Raw genomic sequence first — 16933 nt, 5'->3', positions numbered from 1 at the left:
TTATGTTTTTTTTCATAGTAGTATTAAGTCAATTAAAGTTCTAGAAAAGAAAACATGCAGCTAATGGTGAGAGCGTGTTAAACTAAAGCAAACCCAGCTACGTTTAAAAGCTTAAATAATTCTGTACTAAATTGTTTATATAAAAATGTTTAATCTTAATGCGAATACGCACACGCCTTTTCCTTTTTTCCTTACTGCTCGTAGGACTTGTGTGTCTATTATTGGTTCAAAGGACGGACAGACGGACATGCCTAGTTATGATGATGATGCTGATGCTGATGCTGATGATAATGATTATTAACTGTCGACTAACACATGCATACACTTGTATAAACTCTCATGTCTCTATTGCATCCATTTCAAAAATAGACGCAGCACTATTTATGACAAAATAAGAAAATCTATTTATTTAAATTTGTTATTTGTGTTGTTTACTAGCCAATTGCTTATGTTTAATGCTAGGCCAAACCCAAGATTATATATATAAGAACGCGTAGTATGTACTTTATATATCTATAAGTCTACTAATCCATGAGTTTCGATTTTATAAACGAATTAAGACCAATACAGTACAACTCTTTTATATAGAATTTGTTTGTTGCCTTGGTAACTTTTAATTTTATTGTATATACTTTGCTTGCTTTTATATTTAATTTAATTGTTATGCTTTTACTCGTTTCGTTTTTTATTTTGTTTTGTTAACTTAAAATATTTTAGAATGGATAAAATGCAGCTTTGCTGGAAGTACTAGAAAATTTAGTATCACAGTATTTTATTTAAGGTCAAATTTAGTTTTATATGTATGTATGTATGTATGTTTATATTTTTTGTATGCAAAATCTATGTTTTAATTTAACGCCTAGCCTGCTAAATATGTTTATTATATTATATGTTTTTTTTTTGGAATTTTTTTTGGACTAGTATAGGCAACTGAATAAAAAAAAACTACTGTTTGGAAAAACGCATAAAACTAATTGTATGACTTAATTTAGTAGTAAATATTAATAGCAAAGACAAAGTTTGTATTGAGGGCTTCCATGCTAAACTAATTAATTAGTAATTCAAAACGATATCAATTCATTTACAAGTGTACTAGTATGTGTATGTATGTACGCAAATATTTAGGTATCAATCAATTGTTTTACATATAGTTCGTTTAGTCGTGTACTATATAATTCGAAAGTTTTGTTTAAGAAAGAAGCAGCTACTGGTTACAATTTGTTGTTGAAAAAATTAAATACATGTGAACAATTTTGTGTGTGTGTGTGTGTGTGTGTGTGTGTAAGAGAGAAAAATGTACTACATATTTGTAATGCTTGTAGTAAATTCAAACTGGAAGATTTCTTTTAATTAATTACTATGTAAAAAAGTATGCTAGAGAGCATATACTTAATGTTAATTAATTTATTTACTATTACTGTTACTTGTTGATGAAGACAGGGCGGCAGAAGCACTTTTATGTCTTATTGTTACTATTTTAAGGTTATGCGCATGCTTTAAACAAATTAAATATGGGCCTGGTCTGCGCTAAGTGCTTACTACTGTACAGTAAGCACACACACACGCGCGCGCGCGCTTGAACTTTCCCCGTATTTAAGCCTAGCACTTGCATATAACATATATACCTGAAATTTAATTAATCTTATACATACGCATATGTATTATACACACACATACACAGACGCGCGAAGTTAAAAATTATAAACTGTTGGGAACATTCTTTAAAGTGTTTTTACTTTCATTTCTTTTTTTTTTTTTTAGTATAAAAAGGCACATGTCCGTTTTGTATTTAATTTGTTCGTTAATTCGGGGGCTCCACCATTGGCAATGGAACAGCATTTAAATTAAAATTGTATAACTTATGTCTTGTTGGTATTTTATTCAAACTGCGTAACTTAAAATGAAAACAAATGAAAACAATTGAAATAAATATAAATAATACGTCTAATTAAACATTAAAAACTTAATAATTATGCATGTTTTTATGTATAAGGCCAACTGTCAAACGTTGAGCCCATGAGGTGAATTGGCAAACAAATTATAATTATAAATAATAAGCATAAATAATGTTTGTTCGATTGACGGCGCATGGCATGAATGAATATAAAAATTATTTAAAATACTTGTACATCGTTTTTTTATAATTTATTACACACACACCGTTTCATATAACTGTGGGAATAAAAGAAAAACTAATTTCAGTTTTTTTTGTGTTTTTGTTTTTTTTTTTTTTTGGAAATTTCGGGTAGTGAAAAAGTTGATAATTAGTAACTTTAGTAAATCACTATGCAAAAAGATGTTGCGCATCCTATGCTACTATCAGATAGTAATATTAATTGTTTAAAATGAGAACTATTACGTTTTTTGTTCAACCTGGATCCAAGAGCTATAGCAAAGTACTAATTGCTTATACTTTTTTGTAGTTGTTTGGGGTTGTAAATAATCAAAAATGTTTGCTTATAGTAGCAACGCATTATTGTATTAAAAATATTTAATACAGCGCTCGCTTGCGCCTAATGACAAGAATAGTAAATTATTAGCATTAAAGTGTGGGCGTGGCTAATGAAGTTGCGCTTTCGAAGCTTATTTAATTTGATTAAATATAGCTAATTTGTTTATTGGAAACTGGAGGTAGACACTTGGAAGTATCTGTGTGTGTGTGTGAGTGCAAGTCAATCGCTGCTAATTGACAAGTTCATATACAAGACTTTGACTTTGACTAGAGCATATATAAATATTGCGAAAAGTTAGTGTTCCATTAGCCAGGCCCAAACTGCATGCAATATTTGAGAAATAAGTTAAAAAACAAAACTGTATAATACTTAGTTCCAGCATATAAACTACACTCTAGCCGTTGTTCGTTTTGTTTAAAAATAGTTGCTACTGAAAAAATCTCATAATTGTTACATTATCTACGATTAAGCCAATGTTTGTTTGTTTGTTTGTTGTTGTTGTTGTTTATCTCGCTGTTGTCGTTGTTGTTCCGATGCTCAGTTTTATAATTATTATATGGGTTTTATAATTTGATTGTGCCGAACATAAATTGCAGTCTACTTTGCCAGTTTATCATTTTGTTGTTAGGTTTATGTTATTAAAGTTTAAAGCTATAACTTCTAAATGTATTAATTGCTTGCCGTTGCTGCTGTCTTTTTGTTGTTTGTTTTGTTTTGTTTTGTTTATTTAAATTTTAAACATGTATGTGTGTATACATGTGTCTGGCTGACGTTTCAAGCTTTGAATGTAGTCATTCAAGCACAAGTCCGAATTGATCTTGTTCAATCGGTTTCTTAAGCCAACTGCCAAGATCTTCACGTTTGAATGCTGAGAACAGCTCTGACTTAGCGGTCTACAAAAATCGAGAAAACATGGACGTATTAAAAAGGCCAAATTCAAGTGTAATGCGCTTACCTGATAGTCCTTGACCTCTGCCTTTGTTTCGCCATAATCCTTGGACACACAGCGATTCGTTAGGCAGGGCAAGTTTTTCATTAGAAAACCATATTTCTCAAAGAACGCTTGTTTCGTTATGCGCGACACCTGTCCGCCTATGGTGCGTCCCGTTAGCGAATTGACCACCTCCAGTTCGGTGTCACCAATGGTCCAGTTAATGCCGAAATTTGGTGCTTTGGCTTGATTGCGCGGCTCGGCTGAAGTGACCAGCGCCAGTCGCGGCTTATTCAAATGATACGGCGGCGGCAGTCCCTGTATTGCCTTCTCAATGCGTCCGCACACAGCTCGATACATGTGCTCCGGATGCAGCAGACTGCCCAGCACAATGGAGTGCAAATACACAGGCTCTATAATGGAAGACAGCAGCGAGCCCTGTATGCCCACAATGTTCCAGCGCGCTATTTTATCCGAACAGCTCATGGTAAGCAGTCGCTGGCCCTGCAAGCAAAGCAAGCAAAAAGTTAAGTAACTGCTTAGTTACACACTAGCTATACACTGGTCGGCATATATATTTTGTCATACTTCAAAATTAAATCTACTCATAGTTCGACATATTGGCATCAATGGAAATGTCTTTAAAATCCCTTTTTAATGATATACATATTGTATACACATTGAAAAATTTGAATTTAAAAAAATACTGGTTTTTGAAACTGTTTTTCTAGATTATTGAGAATAAATATTAGGATGCAAAAAGTTGCTGCATTGAATATTAATAGTAGCTGCAAAAAAAAGTTTCAAAAATCGTTTTGCTTATATTTTTTATGATTTTTTGAAAATTATTAGTCACTTCTCATACAAAATAATATATTTCAGAAAATCATAAAAAATATAAGCAATCAAATTTTTGAAAAAACTTTTTTGTAGTCACTATTAATATAGATAGGAGCAACTTTTTGCATACCAATATTTTTTAAATATCTAGAAAAAAATTTCAAAAACCTGTATTTTACAAAATATACAATTTTTTAATGGGTACTTACTTAATGGGTTAAGACAAATTTTGTATCATTCAAAAGGGATTTTGAAGACCTTTTCATTGATACCAATATGTCAATATCAACTTTAGTTTCGTCAAATATTTATGCCCACTAGTGTACATACTGTACATACTAACCTGCAGTACTCCATCCCAGGTTTGTATGCCGTCGCTGCTTTTGACTGGAATGGTGCCCTCGCCTGATTCGATCTTCGTACGCAATTGCCCGCGTGCTTTTCTGTTCATTAGTAGTAGTAGTAGTAGTAGTAGTAGTTTTCAAGTAGTAGTAGTAGTAGTAGTAGTAGTTGTGGTGATTATTATGGTGGTGGTGGTGTAGTTGTTGTTGTTGTAGTGGTGGTTGTGGTGTTGTGCCCAGTAGAGAAGGAGATTTTATTGTATGTATGTAAATTGCGACGATAGAGCGCCCGACAAATTATTTTTTTTGGGTATTTGAGACATTTTGAGACATTTGAGTTTGAGTGAGAAATCCAAAAGCAGTTAATTGCATGTAATTTTGGCAAGCCGAGAAATGACAGAATGGTAAATATAATTATAAATAATACATAACTTACAGCAGCTAAACACTATTTGCCTTTGCAGTTTTTTTTTTCAGTTCACGTCTTTATATATAAATAAATTATATGTTAGACTTTAACATACATAAATTTAAGCTAACTCAAATTACTTATTTTATACCCCTACCCACTAAAAGTGAACTTAAATTTATGCTAACTTAACTAGTTAGCAGCGCTTATGCTGCAGGCCAATATTATATTAGTTTAAGCGAATTAGCATACATACTAGAAATGTATTTTTTGTATATTGACATAGCTTGTTGTCCTTATCAATATCTAAAATCTTTCTGCGACAATGTCAATTGATAGGGGCAATGGCGCTTTATGTCAATATAAACTTAAAGCTTACAATTTGTTGTTCTCTTCGACTTATTGTTATTAACAATTGGCATATATTCTTGCAGAAGTTTAATAATTTTGTCACAAAATGGATTTATTTTTTATATGGAAGTTGTTTTTTTTTTTTTTTGTAAATAAACTAAAGAAAATCTGCAGGAGTATTCAAACATCGGCTGGGGCCGAGCATTAGCGTTTTATTCTTACGTTGCTCTCGTTTATGTTTACGTTTTAGTATTAGATAGTTTATAAATTATATAACATATTGTACCAACCTATTGGGATGCTTATCAACACCAGTGTCGTTTTCGTGAGGACTAAATATCCGTGCATCCCCACATGGTGCTGTATTTATATACAAATGGAAATGTACCCCGGATTTTAGTTTATAAGGGTATTGCCCGTCTGTATTCCTCACGAAAATCGACTGATATGCTGTTGCTATAATTCAGAAAAAAGTAAATAAGAGTAATCAAATACATATAAATAAAAGTTAGGTTTTGTTTGTTGTTGTTTTTTTTGATTGTTTTTGTTTTTTGTTTGCTTATGGATTCATAGATTGAATATGCTTTTGCTTTCTACATAAATTACAACGGCTCTAAAAAGTAGCGTTGGTTTCATTTCGACAAATCAAATTAATTTATAATGTTTACTAAACAAAAAGCACTCTGAATCAATTATGTAGTATTTGCTTTTGTGCGAGTGCTGGTTAAACCAATTTGTATGATTTGATTGCTATTGAATTTCATTTGAATAAAAAATCTAATATACAATATAGAAAGAGAGAAATAGAGAGAAAGAGAGAGAGAGAGTTAAAACCACAGCTCGTCTTAGAATAATAACAAAATGATTAAAAACGTTAAACACAATGGTTTATAATGTGAGGGGGGGTGTTAGAGAAATTATAATTAACCTCTCCATACTATATATGAAATGTTTGAAGCGAGTAGTGATATTGATTTTGACGTATAAGTAATATATAAATATTTCTGTTAAACGTATTAAGTTAGTTAACTTACAATTAAATATTTATACAATAGTTGTCTATGCTATATAATTTAGTATTGCTTGCTTGCTCGATTCGTACGCATTAGTACATTTCATTATAATTTACATAAGATTATTTACTTATATTAAATGTGGCCTAGCAAAATGCATGCTATATACACAAAACAAAAACGAAATACAAAAAAAAAACTACAAAACAAAATATTAGTTGCGATTTGATTTTGTACATTCTTGTAGTATAATTAGTAGTAGTAGTAGCTTAAATATACTTAGAGCGTATTAAAGTACAACCATACCCTGATTACACTGGAGATCCAATTGCGAATACAAATACTTAAGTAGGCAACGCCTCGAGACTATTTCCGCATGCGAATCATTCAGCACCGCACCGTTCACACTCATGTGCTCACCGCTGACGCACTTGGTGCCCGTGGAAACGGAAATAACCTGCAACAAAATACATTAGAGCGCAGTCTGCTGTATGAGTTGAGAGCCAACTTACTTTGGCTTCACAAAAATTCATATTCTCTGTCATTACAATGCCGGCGAGCACTTTGCGGCGTGAGTACGCCTCCTGGCCCTTGATCACCTCCATGAACTTCTCCAGCACCAGTCGCCCAATGGTGTCCGCATGTATCTGTGGCAGCTCCATGGACGAAGACTTATCATCTATTGGCAGCGGTGCGTTCTTCTGTGGCGCCATCATTGGACTATACGATATATTGCACAATGATGCCAGCGCTGCTTTGGCTGCGGCATTTTTGGCTAATTTCTTTGAGGGACCTGCAAGCAACACACAACATTTGTTATTAAATTGTTAATACAATTTGTTTGTGTTCAATTTCAATTTGCTTTTGCGCGTTTACCAGTTCCATCGAATTTCTTCTCGTTTATTGTTACTGTCATTTTAAAGCGGCAATTGTTTTGAGCGCCATCAATGTTAATGCACTCAAAGTTAACATCGTTGAAGAGCTCATATAGCAACATAACTGGCCCTTTGTCCGGCACTTTCTTCTGTCCATCGACGGTTACCGCATTCTTGTTGACATCTTTGAAATTAGAAATGTTTGCACAATTTATATATAATTAACGCATAAAATAATAAATATTGTATAGCAGCATAAGTAGCGTAACTTAATTTATGTAGTGCAATAAAAAATTAAACACAGAGCAACAACAAATAAATTAAAACTCAGTTTAAGACGCAAACGCAAACTTTGTTGTCTCTTTCATTTTCATACGCAACAAACAATAAAAACTTTAAGTTTAAATGAATTGGGATTTGCTTGCCTGGACAATAAGTTAAGCTTACATATGACAAATTATAAATGTCTGTTATAACTTAATAAGAAATTATAAAAAAAAATAAAGACAATCAAATTATAAAACACTAATACTTGCTGTGACTCATGCAAAAGATTTGTGGGCGCAACGTGGGTTGTTCAAGCGAGGTAAGATTGGGTTTATATTCAGTCAACATCAACATCTTAATCAGCATGACTAATTCAGCATTGCTTATGTTTTCAATACCATTTTCAAGATGCTCGTCACTGGTAAAGTCCAAATTGCTGGTGGTCTTCAGTGGTGTGAGCACTGCACCGTCCTTAAATTGTATAAAGCTGCGTAAGGCTGTAGCCGCCGCCTCAATGCGTGCAACCTTTTTACTGCGTCCCTGCCCCATGTACTTTTGGCCATCAACCTAAGCAACAAAACGCATTAGTTAATGCAAACCCAACACACTATAGTTAGTTAGTATATGTGCTTACCTCCACAGATATTGTAAATAAAGGCGCATGCACCGGACCAGTCTGTGACTCTAATTTATATATTAGCCCATGCCGCAGCTCATTTAGCATTGCGACTGTATTTTTAGGCTGTGGTACGCGCTCTTTGCTCGTTCGCGCCTTCTTAATTGGTACTGCTGCAAAACGTATCAAAATATCAAAAGCATATAAATAAATTAAATTAAATGCGAAAACTCTGCGTGCGGCACTTACCGGCATATTTTGGCATCTCATAGCGACGCTTTTGTGGAGTCTTGCGGTTGTAGCCGTTCATGGTCCTAATACCTGAGAATTCCGTCGTCTTCGGCTGCAAAATGAATGCAAATGAATTGCTCGATAGATTAGCATTGGACCATAAAATTGTGCTATGGAGCATTTGCGCTGCTGCACGTCGCGCACCCAAAAATATAAATCTATGCTATATATTGAATATGTGTTAAATATTTGCGCAACTACATGCTGCTGCTGCTGCTGCTGCTGCTGCTGCTGATTGAATTAAAAGCAATTCAAATTGCTTATCGATTTAAATGCTATAGTTTATTGCATGCTTACAAATCCATGATGTGGAGCAAGTGGTACTAAAATACAAGGATTCATGCGTGTTGTTTTATACGCTGAATTCGCCGAGTACGCATAATGTGCTGGACGTTGTTGATAAAACATCGAGCGTTTCGCTGCATAGACGCCATTGTACGGTGATTTGATATACACACGTTTTGCTTTATAGCAAACAGAATACATTTCCATTAAACACACACAGCACACAACACACAAAAAGAATTTCAATAAATAATTAGTTTTTTATGAAGCCACGTGATAGCTCACGGAGTGCAAAAACTAAACTGACAGCAATTAAAAGATGCGAACTACCACAAACTATCATCGAAGCAGCAAACAAACTTTTATAAATATATATTTTTATATGCATATAGCTATGCCTATACATATACACAATGTATACACTTATGAAGAATTCATGATCCGACCAGTTCTCTGGCAGCAGCAGCAGCAGCACCAAATCATTTATTCTTGAGATTTCTGTTTTTTTTTTTCTATTTTCCCGATGGCTACGTCTTGATATGGTTTTATGGTAATTAAATAGACCTATAGCGTACATTTTTAATTTTCTTAAATACTAGAAATGAATTGATCATATCTGTTAACTAAAAACTATAATTTACATGTAGCATTCATAACGTTTGCAACACCTAAACTCAAACTAAACTAATATGCTCGCTTTTGTGTTTTTGACTGTAGCCCTTAGTTTTAGGGCTGTGTCTCAAGGCAATATTATTGTGTAGAATTAAACGCTACACTGCACCTGTACGCCAAAGTGTCAGCTGCCCCGCCGAGAGCGACAGCAGATCTTGCGGCTTAGGCAGGGCAGGGCCCATGGGCTTATGCTAAATTTAATGCCTAGGTTTGTTTATAGTATAGCCTATAGCCAGCCCAACACCTGTCTTTTGCATCAAGTGCAAGACGCAACGACTTGCCCAAATAAAAGCATAACGACTAAAAGAGATTCGAGACATTGGCCACATAATTATTCTATGCACTTGCCTTTGTCACTTTACCGCAACGAAACGTTTGCTATGCAGGCGTTTCGCTTGCAACTTGAAGATGGATTCGTAGCTAATTATACACAACTTTAAACATATCACAGCGGTCAGATCAGTTGATGTTGACATTCTGTTTACAAGTTGCTCAGAGCAGAGGCGGCGTACAGATTCAGACGCTATATAGAAAGTTCGCAGTTTGATTTGTGTGCAGAAGACATAATAATAATGCAGATTTTTTGAATAACCGTTAGTCGTTAGTTTAGTCTGCTACTATGCTCGATTAGACAAATCAATAACACTGACTAGCTTACATAATACAAATGTGTAGTATAGTTACCATTAAGCAATATTTTTTGTTTGACATGTGTGCTAGTTACTGCCAAAGCTTAAATTTGCATATTTGCATTTTGCGCTTAGTTAACATTTAAAGTTTACATTTGTATACACACACTAACACACACACATAGACAATAAGATTTAGCCGGCTGTAAAATAACCGAAACATTGTATTGTCTTTATCAGAACTTAACATAATTTTATTTAGAACGAGTTGTAAGTAAATATAGCAACTATGTAGTTTGTTGTGTGTGTGTGCTTGTGTGTGTGTATTTTCAGTGTGTGCCTGATATCGTGTTGTAATCGCATTGTTTGCATAAATACGTAGATATTTATGTGCTAGCAGACATAGCATAGTCAGGCCTTCTAAATCAATATCCAAAGTAGCTTATATAGTATGAACCTGTGTGTCGGCATACACACACACACACACACACACACATATATTAATCTCTATGCACGTGCAATAAACTATGCGCATAATTTACGGCACACGCATTTGTATACATACATATACATACGTACTTATGCTTTATATTAGTTTTGTATATTATATGCATGAATCCCTTTTAAATTAGTTATTTATGTAAGCGGCTTGTGTGCATTACTTTTCACTCATGTAAAGAACATGCTTGCACATGTCTGTGCATGTATGTGTGTATCTATGCCGCAAAATATACACATACACACACACACACACATACATATGTACGTCGGCACACGCCACCTATTAGTTAAAAAAAAAAACTATGCACTTATATGTGTATGTGTGCTGCATACTTTCAATGCAGCCAATGTTTATTACTATTTGTTTCAGTTTATCAACATTATATGTTGTTAAATGTATATGTCGGCGTCATTGCGTACCTTGTTTCGTCTCTTCAACTAGCTTTAATTATTGATTTTCAGTGTCGCTCTTCCTGTTTTTGTTTCTCATTGTACCCAATAATTGAATCGCAAACAAAATCGGCAGCAAACGTATACGCACAGCAAAAACACACACACACACACGCACTTTAACTCAAGCACTTGGGCCAAACCCTTGACGGCTAAACTTCATTAATGGCAACCTTTTTGAATTGGAACTATTTTAAGCAAGACTGCCTTGATTAAATCAAAAATTTGTTTGTTAGTCCCTAAAGCGAAAACGACGGTAAAGGTAAATGCGACGCTGCACTTATCGCGAATGCCGACTGAGCTATCGTTTACAGTCTATCGAGCAGGGCGCTGTTAACAGTGCTGTTAACACTGCAAACGTAAATAATAATCGGCGCTTGATTTTGAACCACAAACAATTTGTGATAAACAAGAAACTTATTTTTGAATTGAGAAAATTCTACATCGTTTTAAAACGCATTGCTTTGATTGTAAGTTATAAGTATTTGTATTTATTTATTTGTTTTAATTGCGCATATGAGAGCTTTATGATGCTAACTATAAACTACATAATTTACTTGAATGCACATCGAACAAAAAATAATACAATAATAAAACACTGAAAATATTGGAACTGCATGTCAAACTGGGCAAATGATCGCAAAATTTGGGATCTAAAGCTATGTTTGAGGTAATGGCTTTCACCTGGATTCATATGATATATTGCTTTTCCTTTTGTAAGGCGATTCTTTCGTACATTTGTTATTCATAACTATTTTGCTTATTGCTTTTTCTCTTTTGTTTTTAATTTGGAACATGTTGTGCACTTGTGCATGGGTTAAGGCTATATCTGGCGCGCCTAAGACTCAACATTCGGCAGACTAGTTTTTGCATATACACATAGCTTGATATATATATATTATAGAGAGATAATATAAGTACGTTGTATATATTAGGCAAAAACTCTGGCAGCTATTTTTTCGTTGAAAAGAGTTACAAACAAGCGTTGAGTATAACTTCATAAGTTTCGAAACTATATCAAGCTTTGTGTGTATGTGAGTATTATTTTATATTGAATCTTGTGCTTTTCTACATATTTTTGATTATGCATGTAATATTCGTAAATTTCTATATAAATTGTTTGAATTGATTCCTATTAACGACATTGAGTGTCAACATTTTTTGTTTTTGTTTTTTGTTAAAGCTTAAATTGTTAGCCAATGCATATTTGTCTTAAAATCGTTAAAAAAAAAAAATGTATAAACCTGAAGCATTACAAATAAATACACAATATATATAATAAGTAGATAATATTGCCTGCTTAAAAATACAATATATGTATATATTTAAAATGTTTACAATGCAACTTAGAAATAATAAAAACAAAAAGCAAGTACACAAAATATAAAATTTCAAATATATCTTAAATAGAAGCAGCTATCACAATGCTATCAAAGTACAAACGTGCACAAAAACGCAAACCAAATACAATATCAACAAATGATTGAATAACTTTTTGCATTAACTGGCAAGAACAATAGTATATAGTGTATATATATAAATTTATCTCTTATATACTAATAATCATCATTAACATTCGTTACAATTGACATACAAAATTTGTTCAATTTATTATTTCTTTTAACTATTTAACTTTAACTAATATTGAATTTTGTTTTTCGATTTGGTTATCCCGTATATCGTTCACTCATTATTGCTATTGATCAATTTTGATGCTTTCATGATTTTGAGATCTCTGAATTTTTCAGCATTAAATGTGTAATTATGCAATGATTCTAAATTTAAAAATGCAAAATTGTATTCTCATATATCCAAAAATCATTCTGAATTCTGAAGTAGGCACATTATCGTAAATACAAATGTTTGTATGTCTCAACTGTATTGGGTTTTGCTTATAATATATATATGAATATATATATATATATATGTTCGATTGTATATGTTAATGTGTTTATGCATTTGCTACGTTTACATAGAACGAACAGTGAAGCGTATTGTAGGGAATATATTGTAAATTTGTGTGTAGTATTTAGAACATAAACATCTATGTAGGTACATATTTTGAGTATAGATATATATATATATCTTGAGGATAAATATAGCGTATATAATATAGGTTACAATGTTACTTGGCATGCCCTTAATTTTATCAAGCTGCTAACTCCGTTTCCGTTTCCGTCTCCGTCTCTCTAATGCTAACAAATTTCTCAACAACTCTCTCATCTCGATTCATTGTGATTCGACACCAATTACATTGCATGGAGTTGGAGTTGGAGTTAGAGATACATATATATGGAGGGAAGTATTGATGATTATATGGTATATAGATGACTGCGAGTTTGATGGCGCTACCAACCGCTACTGCGGCTCTACGTGCTACGTCCGATTTGCAACCAAGCGAGCAACAGATGCAGAGCAGGCTGTAGCAGCACTAGTTTTCAGACATCTGGATGGATGTTAATGCTGGTCAGAAACTCGCCTTGCGAATCGGCCACAGCGCGTATTATCTCCAGCAACAGTTCGCGCGACAATCCGGCGATCTTTGGCAGCCTGGCCACCTTGGCAAAATCTTTGACAATCAATTTCAATGCGTAATCCTTGATGTCATAGATTTTGGTTATATCCGACGCCTCCAGCGTCTGCAGCACATTCTCATACGTGATATTGTGCTCCAGCGAGTATTTGCAGAAAGCGTGCAGACGATTGTTGGCCAGGCCATAGAAGCAAGGCGCCTGAAACAAAAACAGCGCATCCTGTGGCGGCATCTTGGTCTCGCCGTAATAGATGTAACGCATCAGCGAGTGAAATGCTTCCAGTGACGGTGAAATTTCGCCAATTTGTATCTGGTCAACAAGTAAATATCAAAATGAAATTAAGGCCATCTCGGCGGCTCTTTGGCACTTACATTGACGGTATTATCTGGTGGCATAAAGGAGCGAAACATGCCTTGGAAATAGGTACAACGTGCGGAGAGCACAGACTTGTGTGCCGGTATCACATGATCCTCCAGTACAAGATTTATATCGCAAAAATCTTTGCCAGTTGTTTCCAAAAATGTGGACATGTCGTGCTCCAGTGTGGTGCCTAAGAATTATTAATTATAATAGATATATGCATATATATATATAGCTAGCTACTTACCAATATTTGACTCATCTCTGGTATCCATCACTGGCTTGCTGGGATGCAGACGCTTGCGTATAATCTCCACCAGCAGCGGCTTGTCCAGATCACTGAACTCATTCGACATAACAACTTCCGTGTAGTTCTCCTCCTTGATAATGAACTGCATGCAATGATCCTTGATGATTTTAATGCTAAACGATAGTAAGAGTTACAAATAATTGTTTCAAACAAATGCATAACGAAAATAAACCTAAATGGATTAGCTAGTTAGTCAATAGTAGAGCTTATAATTATTACGAGGGAACGTTTCTTTTTTTTATACGTTACCTGAGTCTCGCGTACGACTTACTTGTTTTTATCCGCATTATAGAGCGCCTCCAGAACATTCAGTTTATTGATCTTGTAGTCGAGATATTGTATACAACCATGGGCCAGACGCGGCATGGTAAAGAGCCCAGCCAGCTGATAGATGTCTGTGATGAGTATGATAATGTTCTTGCTGTATGAGTCCTTTAGATCGATGCGATCCGTATATATGTAGTTGAGTATGATTTGAAAGGCCTCGGGGGAGGCATGAGCCAGCCGTACCTCCAGCATGGGCGCCCGATCTGCACCAACTCCCGTATTCAATGCCTGCATATCCACCTGTCCCACACCATAGACCTTCTCCATTTGCTGCTGCCGTGCCTCACGCGCCGCCAGGATCTTGTTGCGCAAATACTTGGAGCGCGCTGCCACAAAAGCAATGTGTGCCAGTATGCGTATCTCCTCCACACCCACAACGAACTGAATATCGCAGAACTGCTTCTCGCTGAAGAACTTGCCAAAGTCGTCGCGCAGCGTGCACTTTGGATAGCTGGAGAACTGAAAGCGATAGGTATCGCCGCGGCGCACGCTGTTGTCGACGGTGCCGCCAAAGATGTACATGGCATCGCCGATGACCGCAGAGGCGTGGAAGACACGGCCCGAAGGCACATCCGAGTTCTGCTCCGGCTGTATGACGGACCAAACTTGCGAGTCCAGATCATAGCAATGCAGCTTGTTGGGCAATGTGGTGTCTGCCGAGCCGCCAAAGACGTACAAGAAGCGATCGTTGTGCACCATGGTGTGGCCATAGCGGCGAGAGGGAGGTGCCGAGGTGGCGCCACGCAACACTGTCTCATTCGAGATGCGACGCCAGGTGCGTGTCTTGAAGTGAAATTCAAACAGCGAATTGGTAATCTGTAGACCGCTCTGGCCGGAGAAGACATACATGCAATCGCGTGCCACGGCCAAAGGGAAATTGCAACACGTGGGTGGGCGTTCACCCAGCTGCTCCACCTCCTCCCACTGATGCGTGTTGCCGGTTAGATTCAAAGTCCACATGTCATTCAAGCGCGCATTGCCATCGTAGCCAGCATAGATCCACATTTTGTTGTCATAAACGGCCGCGCCATGCGCCGAACGCGGCACTGGTTGCCTGCCCGAGACCTTCCATTCCACCCACATGGCGCTCAGAAACTTGTACTCGAACAGATCATTCTTATTGGTTAGATTCGAATTGGAGTGTATGTCGCCCGTGTAGCCGCCAAAGATGAACATGGAGCTGCCCGCCACAACAGCTGAATGATGATAGCGCGGAGCTGGCGGTGTGCCCGTGGCGCAGGCACGTCCCCATGACTTGTCCTTCACGCCAAAACGTATCAAATCGTTTAACATGTTCTTGCCATTATCACCGCCAAATACAAACATTGCATCCTTGAAAGCCACAACCGTATGCTTGCTGCGCCTAAAAGAGACAGGGAGAGAGAGAGAGAGAGTGAGCATAAGCTGGTTGCAACACACTGCGCATGCAGCTGACACTTACTTGGCGCCCACGAATTCAGCACACTCGAGCATGCGCGTCCACTGATGCGTTGCCGTATAGGAGGTAAAGTCCACGTTCAGCGCATTGCAGCTGTAGCTGCCCGGCGAGTTGGCCTTGCCATCGTACAAGGCTAGGCCATTGACTGTCGTTGTGCCTGACGAAGCGGCGCTACCGTTGCTAATGCTGCTGCTACCGGCATGAGCATTAGAGCCGCGCATGCTGCCCGATGTTGACATTCTCAGATTGTTCCTGATGTGCTGCGCGTCGAAACAACCAGCGGTGGAAGCGCTCTTGCGTGCCTTGGAACGTTTGCTGGACTTGGTGTCCACTAGCTGCTGCTGCTGCTGTTGTTGTTGTTGTTGCTGCTGCTGCTGCTTTGCGCTATTCGCCACGCATGCGGGACAAAACAAGTTTGGTGGTGTACTGCTGGCACTGCCACTGCCACTGCTTCCACTTGCCACCAAACTACACACAGTACTCAGCCCACTCGATATGGAACTGGACGCCAGGCCGCAACTGGGTCGACTAATTGCTCCACCGCTGCTTCCACTGCTGCTACCACCGCTGGCCACGCCCCCTCCGCCGCTAGGTATATCTTCCGCAGAACCATTCGTGTCCGCGCCAAGTATGGACTTTAGCATTAAGGCATTACAGGTATAGAATCTCCTTCGTTGGCTTATCTTGACCGAGTTGCTGGAGTAGGCCCTTAAGCCTAGCTTCGCTTATTATTAATGGCAACTATTTCTATTTATTTGGTCTGAACTATCACTGTCGTTGTGACTTTGCCTGGTTTTCCTTGTATATTTGATGTGAAAAATTATTAAACTCATAACTACGCACAGTTGATACAAACAAACTTTTCTTGACACAAACAAAAAAAACAACAATTATTTTACTTGGGTTCACTATTTTTGTTTTTACTTTTTGAGCGCACACACATATATATCATTTCGAAGGCTTAGATGAAGGTTAAGAATATACTTGTCGTGTAGGAGGTAAAATGTTATAGCATAATGTTGAAAAATTATTTATTACAA

General features: G+C 36.6%; 2 protein-coding genes across 7 annotated transcripts; both read right to left on the bottom strand.

Moving 5' to 3' along the window:
* Positions 1-934: 934 nt before the first annotated feature.
* On the bottom strand, positions 935-11163 carry LOC108606872 (double-stranded RNA-specific editase Adar). Of its 6 annotated transcripts, none has more exons than XM_017997390.2 (11): positions 10895-11163; positions 8346-8439; positions 8115-8269; positions 7750-8047; positions 7215-7397; positions 6851-7131; positions 6645-6795; positions 5616-5781; positions 4568-4667; positions 3409-3888; positions 935-3346 (listed from the first exon to the last, which is right to left on the bottom strand). In XM_017997390.2, the coding sequence occupies exons 2-11, from the start codon at positions 8404-8406 to the stop codon at positions 3245-3247; spliced, it is 1977 nt and encodes a 658-aa protein (XP_017852879.1). In that variant the 5' UTR covers positions 8407-8439; positions 10895-11163; the 3' UTR covers positions 935-3244. The 6 variants fall into 6 exon arrangements, with proteins under 6 accessions (XP_017852879.1, XP_017852877.1, XP_017852878.1 ...); XM_017997388.2 differs by lacking the exon at positions 10895-11163 and adding an exon at positions 8685-8704; XM_017997389.1 differs by lacking the exon at positions 10895-11163 and adding an exon at positions 8685-8704 and having other exon boundaries at positions 8115-8266.
* A 1666-nt stretch (positions 11164-12829) lies between these two features.
* On the bottom strand, positions 12830-16890 carry LOC108606766 (leucine-zipper-like transcriptional regulator 1 homolog). Its single transcript, XM_017997177.2, has 5 exons — positions 15897-16890; positions 14400-15818; positions 14066-14241; positions 13830-14008; positions 12830-13767 (listed from the first exon to the last, which is right to left on the bottom strand). The coding sequence occupies exons 1-5, from the start codon at positions 16535-16537 to the stop codon at positions 13363-13365; spliced, it is 2820 nt and encodes a 939-aa protein (XP_017852666.1). The 5' UTR covers positions 16538-16890; the 3' UTR covers positions 12830-13362.
* Between the last annotated feature and the right edge of the window lie 43 nt (positions 16891-16933).

This window comes from Drosophila busckii, chromosome X (assembly GCF_011750605.1).
Source record: "Drosophila busckii strain San Diego stock center, stock number 13000-0081.31 chromosome X, ASM1175060v1, whole genome shotgun sequence".
Classification (NCBI taxonomy): Eukaryota; Metazoa; Arthropoda; class Insecta; order Diptera; family Drosophilidae; genus Drosophila; species Drosophila busckii.
The sequence above is the reverse complement of the archived record's forward strand: the minus strand, read 5'-3'. Positions and strand labels throughout refer to the sequence as shown.